Source organism: Heptranchias perlo, chromosome 5 (assembly GCF_035084215.1).
Source record: "Heptranchias perlo isolate sHepPer1 chromosome 5, sHepPer1.hap1, whole genome shotgun sequence".
In the NCBI taxonomy this organism is placed as follows: domain Eukaryota; kingdom Metazoa; phylum Chordata; class Chondrichthyes; order Hexanchiformes; family Hexanchidae; genus Heptranchias; species Heptranchias perlo.
This window is the reverse complement of record NC_090329.1, coordinates 14,329,251-14,350,244: the sequence shown is the minus strand read 5'-3', so window position 1 is coordinate 14,350,244 and position 20,994 is coordinate 14,329,251. Positions and strand designations below refer to the sequence as shown.

Below are 20,994 nucleotides of genomic sequence, written 5' to 3'. Positions count from 1 at the left end.
AACAGGATAGCAGCTGTCACTGTCTCCCTCCCTTCCTCACCCCCCGCCCCCCCACCACTGCGCCCCTGCACCCACCAGTTTACCACATACAATGTGAAAGATTAACCTTTCTCACAAGTAAGTTTTATATTTCAGGGTGACACTGGATTGACTGGCCCCCCAGGCCCGCCAGGATTGGTGAGTTACCTTTCCGTACTGTTTATATTATAAATTAAAAGAATTCTAAATAGACATCTACTGGAAATATTACAGCTCACAATTTTAGAATAATTTTATGCTGCTTAAAGGGCCACTGTGTACTGGAAAAATGTGCATGGCAAGCTTTTATTCAGTGGTTTCCAGCGACATGCCACGATTCCTACCAAAAGGCATTATCGTATCACTTGTACATGACACTAAAATGGCAAAAGTAGTACAAGGCTCTTCTAGCTCCTTCCAAGGGAAGAGAACTGAGATAGAGCCCCCTTTTTTAAAAGCAAAAATGGCAGGCTCCCCTGTTGGTCTGGTTGCTGAGTGCAGTACTGGTTTGAAAATGAACTATACCGGTCAGCAAGGTCCCAGGTTCAATCCTTAGTCTGTGTTGAGTTAAGCCGCACTCAGTTGGGGTGCTGCAGTCGGCCCCAGTACCTCTGGACTAATGAAGAGAAAAAAATCAGCTCGGGTCCCCGCTCCTGATCGCTGCCTAGCGCTCGTGTGTGGACAATGATCGAGGACGGGATCAAGCTCGGTCGTCAGGCCCCTCTATGAAATAGCCTGCTCACACTCACTGTCAGGACAACAATTTGCAGGGTTATGGGGAATGAGCAGGGGAGTGAACTAATTGGATAGCTCTTTCAAAGAGCCGGCACAGGCACCATCGGCCGAATGGCCTCCTGTGCTGTATGATTCTATGATAATACAATTGAGAAAATGAAAAAGTGGTGTTCATAAAACACATTTCTTCTGACATCAGAATGGTCAAGCTGTAACTTTAGGACAGGGACACAGCGCTTTCATTCCTGAGACCTGCTTTCTTTGCTTTTTACCAGGGGAAATTGATTGTAAAGGGAACTTGTCCCGACCTTGTCTGTGGTGTGCGTGGGAATGAGCGTGTGGTATGTGTGCGTGTGTGTTTGGTGTATATGTGTGTGTATATATGTGTGGTGTGTGTGTTTGGTGTATATGCATGTGCGTGTATGTGTGGTGTGTGTGCACGAGTGTGTGGTATATATGCGTGTGTGTGTGGTTTGTGTGTGTGTGTGTGTTTGGTGTATATGCGCGCGTGTGTGTGTGTGTGTGTGTATATGTTATCTGTATAGAATTGTTTATCAAGGTTTTGTAATAGGTTCATACCTCTTTTTTACTCAAACAGTTTTGTTCCTGACACCCTGGGTACTGATCCAACTCACTGTAAAATTCTCTCCCGATGATTTGTATTACCCTGTCCTTCAGTGAAAATTTTAGGATGTAAAATGTTCTTGTCCTGTGGAGAGATGCCCGGCCTCATCAGTAGATGCATTAAACACACAACATAGTTTGTTTTTGGAATATAATGTATGGTTGTGAATCAAGCTGTAGAGTCACAGTGCAAGCACTTGTCTGAAAAGGTCAAAGGTCAAATGAAAGGATCATTTAGTTGAGGTAAACAATTTAAAATGCCTATTACCATTCATATTTTAACTGCTTGACCACTGCTGTTATTAAAATTTATTTCTGGAACATCTTCATAATTTATTTTTGTTCCCCTCAAAAGAAAAACTGGCATTTAAACAGCAACTTATCACATCTCACAGAAATCCTGACTGCCCACAGCAAGATCACATGAACAACAACAAGATGAATGACCAGCTCATATGTGTTTGGTGGTTTGCGTTGAAGGTGGAATGGTAGCCCAGAATCTGGGAGAACTCTCCTGTTCTTCCTCTTTAAGTTTCAGCCTTGGCTCAGTGGTAACACTCTCACTTCTGAATCAGAAGACCCTGGATTTAAGCCCCACTCCCAAAACGTGAACAAATAATCTAGGCTGACACTTCACTGTGGTACTGAGGGAGTGCTGCACTGATGGAGAGGCCGTCTTTTGGTTAAGACATTAACTCAAGTCTGCCCTCTCAGGTGGATGTAAAAGATCCCATGGCATTATTTGAAGAAAAGCAGGGAGTTCTGTTGGTGTCCTGGCTAACATTTATCCCTCAAACAACATCACCAAAAACACATAATCTGGTATTTGATCTATTTCTGTTTGTGGGATCATGATGTGTACACATTGGCTGCTGCATTTCCAAACATTACAACAGTAACTACACTTCAAAATGATCCACTGGCTGTGAAGCGGGTTGGGACGTCCTGAGGTTGTAAAAGACGCTATATAAATGCAAGTTCTCTTTTGTTTTTCCTTGAATAGTGTCATGGGATCTTTAACGTTCACCTGAACAGTCAGACGGGGCCTTAGTTTGATAGTTCAACCAAAGGACTGCACCTCTGACAACACAGCACATCCTCAGAACAGTACTGAAGCCCCTGCCTCTCCCCATCTGTCCACCCCCCCCGCCCCCTGTGCCATACTCCATGTGCCCTGGTGATGTACAAGCTTTCTATATTTAGCTCGTTCCAAAGTTGGACTCGGGACAAGATGAGATGGGTGTGATCATAATTTGGATTCTGACATTTTCTGTGTTGGTAATGAAATTTCATTGAAAATTTTAATACTCTTTGCAACTAATGCCCTCATGTTGCAAAACACTGAAATAATTGGGAAAAAATAGACTTTATTTTTATAAAAAGGCTCTAGTCCAAATTTGGGCAGGAGGCAATCATAAGTGACCTGCCAGGCGACTGCTAGTGTTGCTCTGTCAACAGCTGTTGGAAGGTGTGTGAGAGTGGCCTGGGTTGACTGTTGTCATGCCCTCAGTCCAGCGGTGTACTTGGCATTTGTCCTGAGAGAATTACCCAGAATGTACAGTACAGAATCAGGTCATTCGACCCAACTGGTCTATGCCGGCATTTATGCTCCACATGAGCCTCCTCCCACCCTACTTCATCTAACACTATCAGCATATAACAGTAATAAAACAAAGGACTGGGGTTCATTTCTAGAGGGATAGAATTGAAAAGCATGGAAGTTATGTTAAACTTGTATAGAACCTTGGTTAGGCCACACTTGGAGTACTGTGAACAGTTCTGGTCTCCATATCATAAAAAGGATATAGAGGCAAAAGAGAAGGTGCAAAACAGAATGATACCAGAACTGAGAGATTATGCCTATCAGGAAAGATTGAACATATCAATAGAATTACTAACTCAACATGTCATACTCAACCACTACACTAACATAGTAGTTGGGTAGGAGTTATGGTACTGGACTAGCAGCCCTGAGGTTGTGAGGTTCAATCGTACCATGGCAAGTTTTAAAAAATGACTGTAAATGTTTCTGGATTGTTATAACAACCCAATTGCTTTGCTAATATCCTTGAGGAAAGGGAACCTGCTTCCCGTACCCAGTCTGGCCTACACGGAACTCTAGTCAAACATCCAACTGGTTCAATAATATCCTTCATGCAAGGGAACCTTTTACCTCATCCAACCTAGGCTACACATGACTCTAGTCTTACACCGCATGGTTGACTCTTAATACCCTCTGAAGTGGCCTTAGGGTAACTAGGGATGGGCAATAAATACTGCCTTGCACTTATTGCCTATATCATGCCAAGGACTATTTACAAGAAACTACTCTTTCCAATGGTGATGTAATGGGTTGATTCACTTAGGACCTACTCTCCTGTGCTAGTGTAAAGGTTTCTTTCCTGTAAAGCCATTCTCTAATTGTTGGCTTTCGGGATGCGGTTTGCACAATCGGAGTTAACTGAATTGCAAATGATCTTTTCTATTGATGAGCTCAGTTTTTAAATGTTCCATCAGGGCATTGCACGCTGAACAGCTGAGTCATCCAATCTCAGGAGATAAGCTTCAGGCCTTTGATTGTATTGATTGCCTCTCATAGTCGATATTGCTGCCTTTGAGAAAAGTTCAGAAAATATATCCAAGTCATTCTGAATTTGGTCCACAGAATGCCACAACAAAGCCTTTGCTTCATGTCGGACATACGAACAATAACAGACAGGAAAAGACCCTCTGGTCCATCCAGCCTGACCCACACAATTCCCACACCTTGGGGCCGATTTTCGGATGGCGGAGCGGGTGCGTTGGGGGGTGGGGGGGGGCTTCTAAAATCGTAGAAATCCGGAGCGGCTTCTGAGCCCGGCTCCAACCCACTGACTTCCGGGTTCCCCAGTGACGCATTCGGGTGCGCGCGCATCTCTCGAATGCGGGAGTCCCACCAGCAATTAAAGCCGGCGGGATGATCATTTACATACCTTGAAAGAAAGTTAAGGTACTTGAGATATCTAATTGAGTAGATATTTTGGAAGGATCCTCAGTGTGTTTCCTGTGCTTTGTGAAACAGTCCCTGTTGGAGCAGACGTGTTTCAGCCAGCAGCCAGTGGGAGATGCAAATGCTTATTTGTCAGGTGGGGAGAAAACCTCATTTACTGTAGCAGGGCACTCTGTCACTTCAGACAACGTTTTGGCTGCAAGACCTCTGTGTTTTCACTCAAAATTCTTACTTCCACCCAAAACTCTGCTGTGCAAACATATTTACCTACTTTGCGAACCCCCTTAAACTCACACCGTCAGGATGGGAGGGGGGGGGTGGGGGGGGCGCCATGGCTGCATTCATCACTTCATCCGAGGACGAGCAACATCACCATCCTCGCCAGGCACGCCGTCCACCTCCGCCACGAGAAGCTCCACAACACAGTGCTGCGCCACAGGCACCTGCACAAGAGCACGGAGGGCAACAACAAAGAAAGCGGCGTCGCAGGAGGCACTGTCCTCGCAACAGGGTCTAGGGTCTATAGACCGAGGCTCAGCTTCCTGGACCTCTCTGAGGAGCAGTGCATATGGAGGCTCAGAGTCAGTCGTCAGGTAGTCGCAGACATCTGCAGCCTCCTTCATGCCGAGCTGCTCCCGGCTGGGCCCAAGCTGCATCTCCTTACCTGTTGCTGTCAAAGTCACCACTGCTCTCAATTTCTTCGCCTCTGGATCCTTCCAGGGTCCCACCGGGGACATCGCCAGGGTCTCTCAGTCGTGTGCACACAAGTGCATAAGGCAGGTCACCGATAGCTTGTTTCGCAGGGCCTCGCATTACGTCAACTTCCCCATGGACGGCCTCAGCCAGACGGAGAGGGCAGTGGGATTCCACGCTGTGGCTGGCTTCCCATGGGTGCAGAGTGTAATCGATTGCACCCATACAGCAATACGAGCAATTCCACATGAGCCAGGACTGTTCATCAACAGGAAGGCCTATCGCTCTATCAACACTCAGCTGGTTTGTGACCACTGCAAGAGATTCCTTCACGTGTACGCCAGATACCCTGGCAGCTGCCATGATTCCTTCATCCTCCGGGAATCCAACATCCTGCCCCTCTTCCACGCACCAAACACCCTTAAGGGCTGGCTCCTCGGGGACAAGGGATACCCCCTGCGCACGTGGCTCATGACACCTCTGAGGAACCCCACCACCGAGCAACAGCGCCGATATAAGGACAGCCCACATCGCTACCAGGTGTACAATTGAGCATGCTGTAAGGCTGCTCAAGATGCACTTCAGGTGCCTTGATCATTCTGGGGGAGCGCTTCAATACGCACCAGACAGAGTGGGACTCATTATAGTCGTATGTTGTCCACATCTGCCACCCACATTGAGGAGGAGGAGGAGGAGGAGAAGCAACCCATGGGCAGAGCAGTGGCTCACCTGGCTGCTCGTGAGGCCAGGGAGTCACTGATATGTGAACGGTTCTCCTAACATCAGACAGTGTGAAGAGTCCAGTCCTCACCACCTGGACAGAGCAGCGTCCACACCAGCCCTCCCCCCGCCCCCGGAACAAAACAGTCTTGCAATTACACATACGCCCACTGTAGCGTGACCCAATGGGTGACTTCAAGTGTGGGTGTTTATGGTGAACCTCATGAAAAGGACTTATTACAGAAGCCCGTCAAAAATGGCCAAGACGTGGCAGTAGTGGTGACAATAATAATATTTAATGTGCGTTTAACAAAAAGCAAATATAAATAAAAAACATGACCGACCGTCAAACACCCTTGCGCATCCCCTTCGTGCTTACAAAACCTTCGCCTTTCGCTTCCGACTACTTCTATGTGGTGCATCCCCTGTGGCTGCCGCAGAGGTAACGGCAGGTTGCTCTTGTTCATGCCCTGACCGATTAGATGGGTCTACGCCCTCTGGGTTTCAGTGCCCATGAGGGCCCCTCCAAAGACTGCTCCTCCTGCACCTGTGCAGGGGCAGACTCGGCCACCTGGAGAGGAGGCAGCATTGCAGATACTGGTTGAGAGGGGGGCAATGGGTGAGACATGGGAGCACTTTGAGTGGAGTCCCCACTTCCATGTCCCCTTTCGCCATCAACCCTCCCCTGGGCGAAGCTCACACCACTCCTATCACTCTGCAGTTTGGAGGATATGTGTGAAGCCTTGTAAGGCCAGTGCTAGTGTATCTATCAGCCTGTTGTTCACCCTGAGTCCGAATGGCCGTTGTCAGGGCGTGAATGGACTCATTTGTGAGTCGTGCTTGAAGCCCCATGGAGGCTAGCCTTCCCTCCATCACAGACATTCCCGCACTTACCCGCAATACTATCTCAGAGATGCCCTCACGTGCCTGTGACAGTATCTCAGAGATGCCCTCCCTTACCTGGGCCACCATTCCACTCATGCAGGAGTTGGACTCCTCCATCCTCTGCGCGATTGTGGAGAATGTGCGTGGCACCTGTTCCAGCACCTCGCAAATGTGCTGCTGCCCCTCAATCATTCTCCTTTTAAGGGATGGCCCCCAGGGTTCAGCATCTGTGTCCAGCTGAGCTGAGCCTGGAGAAGAGTGCTCCCACCGACGCGGACTCTCCACAGCTGCCCCTGCCACCAGTGTCTGCTCGTGCTCACTTGTGTGTGGTAACTCACCATGTGCGACCCCAACTAACTGTGGATGGGGACCCACTGAGGTATATGTATTCATCAGAGGCCAGCAGGTCCTCTGAGGAATCGCCCTCCACCGTCACAACGGTCGCTGAAGGCCATGTAAGAGAACAGAAGGCAATATTAAGCATGATCACAGATGCTGAAGATGGCAAGGCATGTTAACATCAATTCATATTGTGTGTGCTGAATGTTAAAGTTCTGTCACCAGACATTTGTCGGATGGCAGTCTCGGCGTCCCTGACGGACAGGCATTTGAGGATACGGCTCAGCTCAAGCGCCTCCTGCTCCGCGTCTGTGAGGATGACTATCTGTTGCGATCCCCACTCCGGTCCTCGCTCTCTCCCGTGCATTCTGGGCTCTCTTCTCCTATAAGGGGAGAAAGTAGAGAGGCGTGAGTGATGGTCACGTGGCCAACCGATGAATGCATTGGTTTGAGTGCAGCTGACCATGAAAGAGGTGCATCAGAGGGTGAGCATGAGACAGAGCTATGACGTTGTATGAGAATTGGGTTGAGTGGTAGTGGTGGGGTGAGTAATGGGGAGGTGAGGAAGTGGTGAGGAAGTGCAGGTAAGTTGAGGGTGAGCTTTGAGTGGGTGTGAGGAGTGATGTGATAAATGTGGTGTTGGCAGTCCAGAATGAGTTGTGGGGTGGGGGCGGTGATCTGGAAGACGGAATGTAGGAGAATGGGTAAGTGTGCTCACTTTTGCTGACCTAGTTAGGTAATTGAAGCGCTTCCTGCACTGGATCCAGGTGCGGGAGATGTTACTGCTACTGCTGACCTCCTCTGCCACCTCGAGCCAGGCCTTCTTGGTGGCAGAGGCAGGCCACTTCCTCCCATCCGCCAGGTAGAACAAATCCCTCCTCCTCCTCACCCCATCCAGTAGCACCTGGAGGGAGGCATCACTGAATCTAGGAGCAGCCTTTCCTCTGTGCTGCTCCATTATTCTATTTGGGTGTTTGCTCCAGGAGCAGCCATTGGAGGACTGCCCCTTTAAATAGAGCTCCTCCAGCTGACAGCTTGTGTTGCGGGTGCGCAGTCCGCCCGCTGCTCAGGTGTCAGATGCCAAACCCGAAAGCCACATTAAGTGGCTCCAATTTACCCGCGATCGGGTGGGGAACGGACAGATTTTAATGGGCTGCCATCCCGTCTCCCCGCTAATCACAATATAACCTTGCTCTCGTAGCTCATTTCTGGGGGAGTGCTCAAGAGGATTGGGCCATCCTGATGTTTTGCAGTGGTTTTTAATTAATGTGCTCCAATATGTGAATAGAATATGTGAATAGTAAAACTAGTAACGTTTCATGCACTCATTTAGAAAATCGACAAGTAAAACCAAAACAACATTTTCACATTTAAAAAAAAATGAATCTATCCATTTTTTTTATTGGTACACAGAAGCTGTATACAATTCTGTATACACATCATGTATATGTACCTAAATATAACCAAGTCAGAGCCCACAGTGCACGACAGAATGCTGTTGGGCAGATTATTGAACCGACTTCAAGCATAATGTGACAACTGTGGGTCATCAGCTGCCGTAAGTTTAATTTACACGAATGGGAATGGAGTGGGATTATTAGCTTGTGCTGACAAAATTCTCCACACACTTAGTTTTCATCTATCAACGAGCTTCCATTGTACGTGAGTATATCAGCGTCACATAGGAATAAGGAAATACCTGTATCTCTTCTGTTTTTCAGGGAATGGCTTCGGAATACACCCTGCAGCCGTTTGGCACGCCTGTAAGTTTTGCACGTAATTCTGCATTTGTTTAGGTTCCTCACAACCACTTGTTACTTCTTTATTGAGAACTCTAGGTCAAGGGTCATGGTCGCCCCCCCACCCCCACCCCTCCCCCCCAGGGTGCAGGACAAAGTGAGAAGTTTAGGAGGGATAAGATCAATCAGGGAGGAGTGGTTGGATTTTAAAACCCGATAGATGACAGGAGGAAGGAAAGATTGAGGGAAGTGAGGGGTTCCACAGATTTGAAGTAATTGGGAACAAATAAATTAGAGTAGAAGATGGTTTACAGTCAATTCATGGATATTGCCTCTAGGCAACTGAACACTGTCCAACATTTGCCCCTTCCTTTAACCACTTTGTTTAGTAATCAGCGCATCTCCCCCACTGTTTGTATAATATTTTGCAGCAAAACATGTAAACTGCACAAAAAAAACTTAAGTCCTGATTTTAACCTGGGGCAAGAGGCGAATGTGGGGTGAGTGCAGGGCGAGTGTGGTGTGAGTGTGGGGACGGTGAGGTGAGTGTGGGGCGAGAGTGGGGCGAGTAAGGGATGAGTGTGGGAAGAGAGTGGGGCGAGAGTGAGACGAGTGTGGGGCAAGAGTTGGGTGAGTGTAGAATGAGTGTGGGACGAGTGTGGAATGAATGTGGGGCGTGTGTGGGACGAGAGTGGGGCGAGTGTGGGGTGAGTGTGATGTGGGTGTGGGACCGGTGGTGTGAGTGTGGGACAAGGGTGGGGCAAGTGTAGGGTGAGTGTGGGGGTGTGGATGTGGGACGAGGGTGGGGCAAGTGTAGGGTGAGTGTGGGGGTGTGGATGTGGGACGAGGGTGGGGCAAGTGTAGGGTGAGTGTGGGGGTGTGGATGTGGGACGAAGGTGGGGCAAGTGTAGGGTGAGTGTGGGGGTGTGGATGTGGGACGAGGGTGGGGCAAGTGTAGGGTGAGTGTGGGGGTGTGGATGTGGGACGAGGGTGGGGCAAGTGTAGGGTGAGTGTGGGGGTGTGGATGTGGGACGAGGGTGGGGCAAGTGTAGGGTGAGTGTGGGGGTGTGGATGTGGGACGAGGGTGGGGCAAGTGTAGGGTGAGTGTGGGGTGTGGATGTGGGACGAGGTGTGGGTGTGGGACGAGGGTGGGGCAAGTGTAGGGTGAGTGTGGGGCCGGTGAGGTGAGTGTGGGGGCGAGTGTGGGACGAGGGTGGGGCTGATGGGGTGAGTGTTAAGCCCGCCTCGACTCGCCATCGTAAGGCCCGGGCCACTTTAACTCCCAGGCCGCAGATAAATACACCAGGCACAAACCCCACCCGTGACATCAATAACATCAGGCCGGTGGGCAGGGCCGGGAAGGAGGCCGTGGCTGGGAGACTGCAACATGGTCTCCGGCAGTCAGTTAAGTTGGTCGGGGGGGCGGGGGGGGGGGGGGGGTAGGTGATCGTGGGAGGGGGGAGAAGCCTGGGGTCCTAGGTTTCCTTGTGGGACCCGGAGGTGCAATCCTGCCCTTGTGGGGCACCGAACACGGCTACTCGTTATTCCAATGTCGTCTGAATTACCTCATCAGACCCTGACTTTTGAATGTCAGCGACGGTCTCACCTGCTCAGCGCGTGGGCCTGGCTGGCTGTATAAACTGCGCCTGTTAAAACAGTGACAGGCGCAAAGACACCATGAATGAAGTGAGTACCTCACTGCCAGGATTTTAACTCTACGCACGCCCCATTCTCGTCGGGCACGGGAGGTTAAAATCAGGGCTTTAGAGTCCCGATTAATTGAAGGGTTTGGGACAGGCTCATAAACATGAGACTAGGCATTTCTCTTGGCTATAATCACGGTGCCTGTTATTTGGGTGTTTTTTTACCTAATGATAATGAATGTGTTGATTTTAATAACAGTGATTTACTGCTGAAGGGACAGATAGGATAATCAGATGCAGAGGAAGGAATTACAGAATCAATCAGAGACACAGCATGGAGTTGCTGATCTGATCAACGTCAGAGTAGGGAGTTACTGCGCCATCTCTTGATTTTTGAATCTTAGCAGTGACAAGGCAAACCCGCTGATAAATAACTTTTTATTTTGATTGCGATTGAAGTCCCGTCTACAACAGGGCAGGACTCTGTTTTGAGGGTCAGACAGCACCCATGGGAAACTGCGGTGGTGACTGGGGAGCTGGAAAATAGGATATTCTGCTTCTTGGATAGGCTGTCACTTACAACTGTGGTTATACTGAAATACCAGGCCCGAGACCAGCATCTGTGCAGCCAGCAGCATCCGATTTGTATTGAGAGCTGTGCCTTACTGTGAATCACACTCTGCCCATGGGGAGAGAGTGTACACATGAGTACACACTTCCACTCCCACAGTCGCTGTTTCACTCTGTTAGGAGAAGGTGGGTAGCAATGTCCACTCTCTAATACTATTAATAAGATCCTGCAGCAATTTTATAAAGAGCCCAGAAGGTACAATGGATCATCCAAGCACTTTTTCATCCTCCACTGGAGTTGTACTCCACTTCTTACCCAACGCAAGTGCGTTATGGCCTCCTGCAGGAGATCTCACGCTGCCTGACTTTACAACAACAACTTGCATTTATATTGGGCCTTTAACGTAGTAAAATGCCCCAAAGCGCTTCACAGGAGCATTATCAAACAAAAATTGACACCGAGCCAAAGGAGACATTAGGACAGGAGACCTAAAGTTTGGTAAAAGAGGTAGGTTTAAGGAGGTTCTTAAAGGAGGAGGGAGAGGTGGAGAGACGGAGAGGTTTAGGGAGGGAATTCCAGAGCTTAGAGACTAGGCAGCTGAAGGCACGGTCGCCAATGGTGAGGTGAAGGAAATGAGGGAGTGACAAGAGGCCGGAGTTGGAGGAACGCATAGACCTCACGGGGTTGTAGGTCTGGAGGAGGTTACAGAGATAGCGAGGAGCGAGGCCATGGTGGGATAGGAACACGAGGATGAGAATTTTAAAATCGAGGCGTTCAGGGACCGGGGGCCTATGTAGGTCAGCGAGCACAGGGGTGGTGGGTGAACGGGACCTGGTGCGAGTTAGCATACAGGCAGCAGAGTCTTGCTTGAGCTCAAGTTTATGGAGGGTGGATGATGGGAGGCCGGCCAGGAGAGCATTGGAATAGTCATGCCTGGAGGTAACAAATGCATGAATGAGGCTTTCAGCAGCAGATGGGCTGAGGCAGAGGCGGAGACGGGCGATGTTATAGAGGTGGAAGTAGGCGGTCTTGCATTCAGGTCAGCACCTGAATCTGGAGTTGTGTTACCACGCTTCACATCGATGCTAAAATTGAAGTTTTAACCGCAGCATTAGACATTCTGTACTCTGCCTACCGCCAGTTACCATCACCAGTAGCCTGCCAAGAGCAATAAGTAGCTCATGTGTGTTTGTCAGTCTTTATTACGGAGGAATGAGGTGATAAGCTGGGCTGTTTATATCAACAACTAACAGTTACGGTACAGCCTGGTGTATTTTTGTGCATTTGGCGCCTATATTAAGCCCTATAATTGGAGGGTCTTTTTTTTACTCCAGTGTCATTTTACACAGATATGATTTATGTAACATGTTTAAGAATAGGCTTATGATTTGAATGGGAGCATTTAAAGTACAACATGCAGAGGTGAGAGTCAGGGGCGATAATGTCAGTTTTATTCTTTCATTGTTTACCTGACCTGTAAACAGAGGGAGAATTGTTGGCTTTTATAAAATATGGACGAGTTTAAACATGGTGTCCCATTAGCAAGCACGCACTAGCTTTCAGTAGAGCAGGTTGTACTGCTCGCCTTGTGTGTTGTACCCATGAAGTAAATCAATTTTCCTTTCTTTTTCAAAAGGCTGAACCTGGAGAAAAGGGAGACAAAGGGGAGTGTGGAGACCCGGTGAGTTTGTTGTATTGATAAACAATCTTTGCACATAGTTTCAAACATTCTCGCAGTCGATGGGAATCATGCCAGTAATCATAGAATCTTACAGCAGAGAAGGAGCCCATTCGGCCCATCGTGCCTGTGCCGGCTCTTTGAAAGAGCTATCCAATTAGTCCCACTCCCCTACTTTTTCCCCACAGCCCTGCAATTTTTTTCCTTTTTATGTATATATGCAATTCCCTTTAGAAAGTTACGATTGAATCTGCTTCCACCACCCTTTCAGGCAGTCATATCAACTTTTTTTTTTTTTCTTTTTTTTTATTCGTTCACGGGATGTGGGCATCGCTGGCAAGGCCGGCATTTATTGCCCATCCCAAATTGCCCTCGAGAAGGTGGTGGTGAGCCGCCTTCTTGAACCGCTGCAGTCCGTGTGGTGACGGTTCTCCCACAGTGCTGTTAGGAAGGGAGTTCCAGGATTTTGACCCAGCGACAATGAAGGAACGGCGATATATTTCCAAGTCGGGATGGTGTGTGACTTGGAGGGGAACGTGCAGGTGGTGTTGTTCCCATGCGCCTGCTGCCCTTGTCCGTCTAGGTGGTAGAGGTCGCGGGTTTGGGAGGTGCTGTCGAAGAAGCCTTGGCGAGTTGCTGCAGTGCATCCTGTGGATGGTACACACTGCAGCCACAGTGCGCCGGTGGTGAAGGGAGTGAATGTTTAGGGTGGTGGATGGGGTGCCAATCAAGCGGGCTGCTTTATCTTGGATGGTGTCGAGCTTCTTGAGTGTTGTTGGAGCTGCACTCATCCAGGCAAGTGGAGAGTATTCCATCACACTCCTGACTTGTGCCTTGTAGATGGTGGAAAGGCTTTGGGGAGTCAGGAGGTGAGTCACTCGCCGCAGAATACCCAGCCTCTGACCTGCTCTCGTAGCCACGGTATTTATATGGCTGGTCCAGTTAAGTTTCTGGTCAATGGTGACCCCCAGGATGTTGATGGTGGGGGATTCGGCGATGGTAATGCTGTTGAATGTCAAGGGGAGGTGGTTAGACTCTCTCTTGTTGGAGATGGTCATTGCCTGGCACTTATCTGGCACGAATGTTACTTGCCACTTATGAGCCCAAGCCTGGATGTTGTCCAGGTCTTGCTGCATGCAGGCTCGGACTGCTTCATTATCTGAGGGGTTGCGAATGGAACTGAACACTGTGCAGTCATCAGCGAACATCCCCATTTCTGACCTTATGATGGAGGGAAGGTCATTGATGAAGCAGCTGAAGATGGTTGGGCCAAGGACACTGCCCTGACGAACTCCTGCAGCAATGCCCTGGGGCTGAGATGATTGGCCTCCAACAACCACTACCATCTTCCTTTGTGCTAGGTATGACTCCAGCCACTGGAGAGTTTTCCCCGTGATTCCCATTGACTTCAATTTTACTAGGGCTCCTTGGTGCCACACTCGGTCAAATGCTGCCTTGATGTCAAGGGCAGTCACTCTCACCTCACCTCTGGAATTCAGCTCTTTTGTCCATGTTTGGACCAAGGCTGTAATGAGGTCTGGAGCCGAGTGGTCCTGGCGGAACCCAAACTGAGCATCGGTGAGCAGGTTATTGGTGAGTAAGTGCCGCTTGATAGCACTGTCGACGACACCTTCCATCACTTTGCTGATGATTGAGAGTAGACTGATGGGGCGGTAATTGGCCGGATTGGATTTGTCCTGCTTTTTGTGGACAGGACATACCTGGGCAATTTTCCACATTGTCGGGTGGATGCCAGTGTTGTAGCTGTACTGGAACAGCTTGGCTAGAGGCGCAGCTAGTTCTGGAGCACAAGTCTTCAGCACTACAGCTGGGATGTTGTCGGGGCCCATAGCCTTTGCTGTATCCAGTGCACTCAGCCGTTTCTTGATATCACGTGGAGTGAATCGAATTGGCCGAAGACTGGCTTCCGTGATGGTGGGGATATCGGGAGGATGCTGAGATGGATTATCCACTCGGCACTTCTGGCTGAAGATGGTTGCAAACGCTTCAGCCTTGTCTTTTGCACTCACGTGCTGGACTCCGCCATCATTGAGAATGGGGATGTTTGCAGAGCCTCCTCCTCCCGTTAGTTGTTTAATTGTCCACCACCATTCACAACTGGATGTGGCAGGACTGCAGAGCTTTGATCTGATCCGTTGGTTGTGGAATCGCTTAGCTCTGTCTATAGCATGTTGCTTCCGCTGTTTAGCATGCATGTAGTCCTGAGTTGTAGCTTCACCAGGTTGGCACCTCATTTTTAGGTACGCCTGGTGCTGCTCCTGTCATGCTCTTCTACACTCCTCATTGAACCAGGATTGATCCCCTGGCTTGTTGGTCATGGTAGAGTGAGGAATATGCCGGGCCATGAGGTGACAGATTGTGCTGGAATACAATTCTGCTGCTGCTGATGGCCCACAGCGCCTCATGGATGCCCAGTTTTGAGCTGCTAGATCTGTTCTGAATCTATCCCATTTAGCACGGTGATAGTGCCACACAACACGTTGGATGGTGTCCTCAGTGCGAAGACGGGACTTCATCTCCACGAGGACTGTGCGGTGGTCACTCCTACCAATACTGTCATGGACAGATGCATTTGCGACAGGTAGATTGGTGAGGATGAGGTCAAGTAAGTTTTTCCCTCGTGTTGGTTCGCTCACCACCTGCCGCAGGCCCAGTCTGGCAGCTATGTCCTTCAGGACTCGGCCAGCTCGGTCAGTAGTGGTGCTCCCGAGCCACTCTTGGACATTGAAGTCCCCCACCCAGAGTACATTTTGAGTCTTTGCTACCCTCAGCGCTTCTCAACATGGAGGAGGACCGATTCATCAGCTGAGGGAGGACGGTAGGTGGTAATCAGCAGTAGGTTTCCTTGCCCATGTTTGACTTGATGCCATGAGATTTCATGGGGTCCAGAGTCAATGTTGAGGACTCCCAGGGCCACTCCCTCCTGACTGTATATCACTGTACCGCCACCTCTGGTGGGTCTGTCCTGCCGGTGGGACAAGACATACCCAGGGATGGTGATGGAAGAGTCTGGGACATTGGCTGAAAGATATGACTCTGTAAGTATGGCTATGTCAGGCTGTTGCTTGACTAGTCTGTGGGACAGCTCTCCCAATTTTGGCACAAGTCCCCAGATGTTAGTAAGGAGGACCTTGCAGGGTCGACTGGGCTTGGTGTTTTGCCGTTGTCGTGTCCGGTGCCTCGTGGTCCGATGCCGGGTGGACCGTCCGGTTTTATTCTTATTATGACTTTTCGTAGCGAGATTTTACAACTGAGTGGCTTGCTAGGCCATTTCAGAGGGCAATTAAGAATCAACCACATTGCTGTGGGTCTGGAGTCACGTATAGGCCAGACCGGGTAAGGGCGGCAGGCTTCCTTCCCTAAAGGACATTAGTGAACCAGATGGGTTTTTACGACAATCCGGTAGTTTCATGACCATCATTACTGATACCAGTATTTTAATTCCAGATTTTTTTTTTGTTTAATTAATTGAATTTAATTAATTAATTGAATTTAAATTTGCCAGCTGCCGTGGCGGGATTTGAACTCATGACTCTGGATTTTAGTCCAGGCCTCTGGATTACTAGCCCAGTAACATAACCACTATGCTACCTTACCCGTCACTGCGTAAAAACATTTCTCCTCATCTCCCCCCGGCTCAATAGAGACATCTGTTGCCCACTGAACGGAGGCATGCCTGTGATCTCGTGATAGGGTTCATACATATCCCCTGCAACCTCCCAAGGAAAACACCTACCAAATAGACCCTCATTCTTTCAGGATATTGGCTGTTGCAGTGGTTTGGGGCCTGTCCTTTCATGCCTGGAGCCTGGGTTCAAGTCCAGCCCAGACCGAAGGGATTAAAATCTCCTTCTGCTGGCTGGTAAGGGTTTTTTGGCGAAACGAGTTGGGCAGCCTCAATCCAGCTTCACGTCCTAATTTGGTACCGAAGCTAAGCCACAAGATGGCTGGTATGACTAATGCAAAAATGTCGCACTGCTCAGTCGGAGTTATTCTTCTGAGGCTGAGCAGAGGGCGTTTTATGCTGCATCTACAAATAATGGCCCCGATTTTCAAATCAAATTGCGGGGGCAGGGGGGCTTTGAAAATCGGGAAAATCCCAAGCGGGTGAAGAAGCCGGCCCCAACACGTCGACTTCCGGGTTTCCCACAGACGCGCCTGTGTGCGCACGCTTCCTGAATGCGGAAGTCCCGCCTGCAATTAAAGCCGACAGGATGATAGTTAAATAACCAAATGTACCTCATTGAGGTACTTAAGGTACTTCATTTCTGACATAGTAGATAGTTAAACCGATTTTAAACTTACCTGGGCTGCTTTCCCACGGCTTCCGATTCACGCCTGGTGAAACCAGATGGGAAGGGTCGGATTAGGCAAAAATAAAGTAAATATATTAAATAAAAAACCATTGCACAAAGTTAAAAAACAAAATAAACCTACCTTTCCACCGATGTCACCTGCACCCCCTGCTTCGATGTCCCATGTCCTCCTCTCCGATGTCCCTCTCTCCCCCCCTATGTCTCCCGCTCTGATCTCCCCCTCTTAACCCTCTCCCCCCGATCTCCCCCTCCCCCGATCTTCCCCTCTCCCCTCCCCCCACCGATCGTCCCCTCTTCCCCCCACCCCCCCCACAATCTTCAGCGCCCCCCACTCTCTGTTCCAGCGCCGGATGACGTCTCTCTCTCTCTCTTTCTCTCCCCCTACCTCGGCGTTGCAGCTCCTGTTGGCAGCCAGCCAGTCAATCAGGCTGGCTGCCGGGCGCGAAACCCGGAAACAACTTTAACCACCATCAATTACATCGCGATCACGTCGGAAAAGGTACGTTTTTTTTTATGCGGGTTTGCCACGCGCACCTTCACCACCACCCCATCCCCCCCCGCCCTGCTGCCATCCTGCCACCATTTCAAAATTGAGCCCAATGTAAAGTGCTTTGGAGCAAACTGAGGAAAGGCCCTATATAAATAGAAGTTCTTTCTCTACACTTAAATATTCTTTATCTGACCTGGGGTGCTCAAAATGGAGAGCACTGACCACTCACCTTGCTGAGCACATATTTAAAAAAGAACTTATTTTGTTGGAAATTAGCCAACATCGGAAAAGAAAATTTGGAATGAGAGGAAAAGTGGATGGACCAGAATGTTTGAGTGTGAAAGGGCATTGGCACTTGGGTATACCCACGATTTATTGTGCGGTGAATTGCTGATCTCAGCCACTTACGCGCAGGGAGTCACAGAGGAAAGCTAAGATATTTCTTCTACAGAGGGGCAAGGAAAATCAGGAAGGGCTGATGCAGCTCAGCTCCCCACTCTCATGACCCAGAATGGTGCACAGCGAAGGAAGACCTCAAATAGAAGGAGAGAAAATAGAAATGATCTTGATTTTTAAAGATCTTTTATCTTAGAGTGCTAAAACAAACATTAGATTCCTTACATATATAAATAAGGGACCCCTCCCCCCCATTGCCGCTACTCATGCTCAGGTTCCGAGGCTTACCTTCAGACCACTGCTAGCGAGGCAGGTAGGCAGTCTGACATCTGCGCAGGCAAAGTGGGCGACATGCGTCGACAGCTCACCCAAATTAGGCAAATGAGGCCCAAGGCCCAATTTCACGCCTTGCGGTTGGGATACGTGTTCCGTGTGAGCCTGAAAATGGACCATAACCAATTTCTACCCCAGAATGTGTGAATAGCTGAGGCAGTGGGGGAGGGGGTGGAAGGTAAGGCAGGTGGAAATGACAAAGAGGAGCAGGGTCCAGGGCTCAGAAGTAGTAAAACACAGGTCAACATCAAGGGTGCAGATTGCCATGCCAGCACTGCCTTCCAATGATGGGTCCCTATCGGGTTGGAGTCGGGGGTGGGTGTTGGTGCTTGGGGTCATTCTACTATTTCTTTCTTGTGTGTGTTTGTGTTCACGTGTGTATTTCTCCCCCCACCTCATCCCTGTCTTATTGAGCATGGGATCATCCTAGTCAGGGCTGTAGGCAGCAAGTTTACAATTGTGTGTTCTGCTTCCACACGTTCTCTCCCCTCATGTGGATGCCAGATTTTGGTGCTTTTCTGGGAGTCTGGGGACAGGTTGCCTCAGAGAATTTGGAATTCCTACATTGAAAATGGTACACTCTGGTTCAAAATTAAAGCCCATGGGATTAAATGGACAGTGGCAGTGTGGGTACAAAATTGGCTAGGGTACAGAAAGCAGAGAGCAGTGGTGAACAGACTGGAGGGAAGTATTCAGTGGTGTTCCCAAGGGGATGATATTGGGACCATTGCTCTTTTTGATCTATATTAATGACCTGGACTTGGGTATACAGGGTATAATTTCAAAGTTTGCAGATGACACGAAACTCAGGAATGTAGTAAATAATGTGGAGGATAGCAGCAAACTTCAGGAGGTCATAGACAGACTGGCGAAATGGACAAACACATGGCAGATGAAATTTAACGCAGTGAAGTGTGAAGTGATACATTTTGGTAGGAAGAATGAGGAGAGGCAATATAAACTAAATGGTACAATTTTAAAGGGAGTGCAGGACTAGAGAGACCTGGGGGTATATGTACACAAATCTTTGAAGGTGACAGGACAAGTTGAGAAGGCCGTTAAAAAAATCATTTGGAATCCTGGGCTTTATTAATAGAGGCATAGAGTACAAAAGCAAGGAAGTTATGCTAAACCTTTATAAAACACTGATTAGGTCTCAACTGGAGTATTGGGTTCAATTCTGGGCACCATACTTTAGTATAAAGACATCAAGTCCTTAGAGAAGGTGCAGAAGAGATTTACTAGAATGGTACCAGGAACGAGGGACTTCAGTTATGTGGCGAGACCAGAGAAGCTGGGGTTGTTCTCCTTAGAACAGAGACGGCTAAGGGGAGATTTGATAGAGATGCTCAAAATCATGAACGGTTTTGATAGAGTAAATAAGGAGAAACTATTTCCAGTGATGATGTGGAGATGCCGGTGATGGACTGGGGTTGACAATTGTAAACAATTTTACAACACCAAGTTATAGTCCAACAAATTTATTTTAAATTTCACAAGCTTTCGGAGGCTTCCTCCTTCCTCAGATGAATGGTGTGGACACCATTCACCTGAGGAAGGAGGAAGCCTCCGAAAGCTTGTGAAATTTAAAATAAATTTGTTGGACTATAACTTGGTGTTGTAAAATTGTTTACAATTTCCAGTGACAGAAGGGTCGGTAATCAGAGGAGACAGATTTAAGATGATTGGCAAAAGAAACAGAGGCGACATGAGGAAACATTTTCTTTTGCAGAGAGTAGTTATGATTTGGAATTCACTGCCTGAAAGGATGGTGGAAGCAGATTCAATAATAACTTTCAGAAGGGAATTGGATAAATACTTGAAGTGAAAAAAATTACAGGGATACGGGGAAAGAGCAGGAGAGTGGGACTAATTGGATAGCTCTTTCAAAGAGCCAGCACAGGCATGATGGGCCGAATGGCCTCCTACTGTGCAGTAACATACTTTGATACAATGATTTTGGATGTTTTCATATTTCAGAGGAAAAACAAAGTGACATTTGGGTTTTCAACAAACCAACCAGAATGTAATTTCCCCAAAAGCTACCTCAGTAGTCATTCTCTCTCATCCATCATTCCAATGATCTATTGCAGTGAGTCAGTGGATGGATCGTCGGAATTCCTTATTAATTTTATTTTAGCATGTCCTTTTTATCAATTTCAAGCTAACAACTTGAAACGAATAACCAGAGGAGGCGAAAGAGTGTCCTTGAAAATAATCTTCCAAAATACCAAGATGCACATTGACTACTCCAGTCAAACTAGGACACCTGGTCGCCCTGTATATTGGTCCCTGCGGGGAGTCTAAAACTAGAGGCCATCAATATAAGATAATCACTCATAAATCCAATAAAGAATTCAGGAGAAACTTCTTTACTCAGAGAGTGGGGAGAATGTGGAACTCGCTATCACAAGGAGTAGTTGAGGCGATTAGCTTAGATGTATTTAAGGGGAAGCTACATAAATGCATGAGGGAGAAAGGAATAGAAGGATATGTTGATAGGGTGAGATGAAGTAAGGTGGAAGGAGGCTCAGGGGGAACATAAATGCCGGCATAGACCTGTTGGCCCTAAAGGCCTGTGTCTGTGCTGTAAATAAATACTATGTAACATAAATGGTCAGAACAAAATGAAAAAACCTGTGGAGCAAGGGACTACCTGGAGGGGAGGGCCTGAGAGAGAGGAAGAGGGTAAGAATAGGAGGGTGGTAATAGTGGGAGGTGCTATAGTGTGAGTATAAATAACTTTTATTTTGCAGCCATGACTGAGAGTCCCATATAGTGTGCTGCCTTCCTGGTGCCAGGAT

At 48.4% G+C, this 20,994-nt stretch overlaps 1 protein-coding gene across 1 annotated transcript in view; it reads left to right on the top strand.

Moving 5' to 3' along the window:
• Nucleotides 1-20,994, top strand: part of LOC137321559 (collagen alpha-1(XIX) chain-like) — a 151,567-nt gene that overhangs the window by 29,199 nt on the left and 101,374 nt on the right. The window contains exons 8-10 of the mRNA XM_067983956.1: nucleotides 136-177; nucleotides 8,725-8,766; nucleotides 12,593-12,637. Coding sequence (XP_067840057.1) covers nucleotides 136-177; nucleotides 8,725-8,766; nucleotides 12,593-12,637 — 129 coding nt within the window. The remainder of the gene's footprint in view (nucleotides 1-135; nucleotides 178-8,724; nucleotides 8,767-12,592; nucleotides 12,638-20,994) is intronic.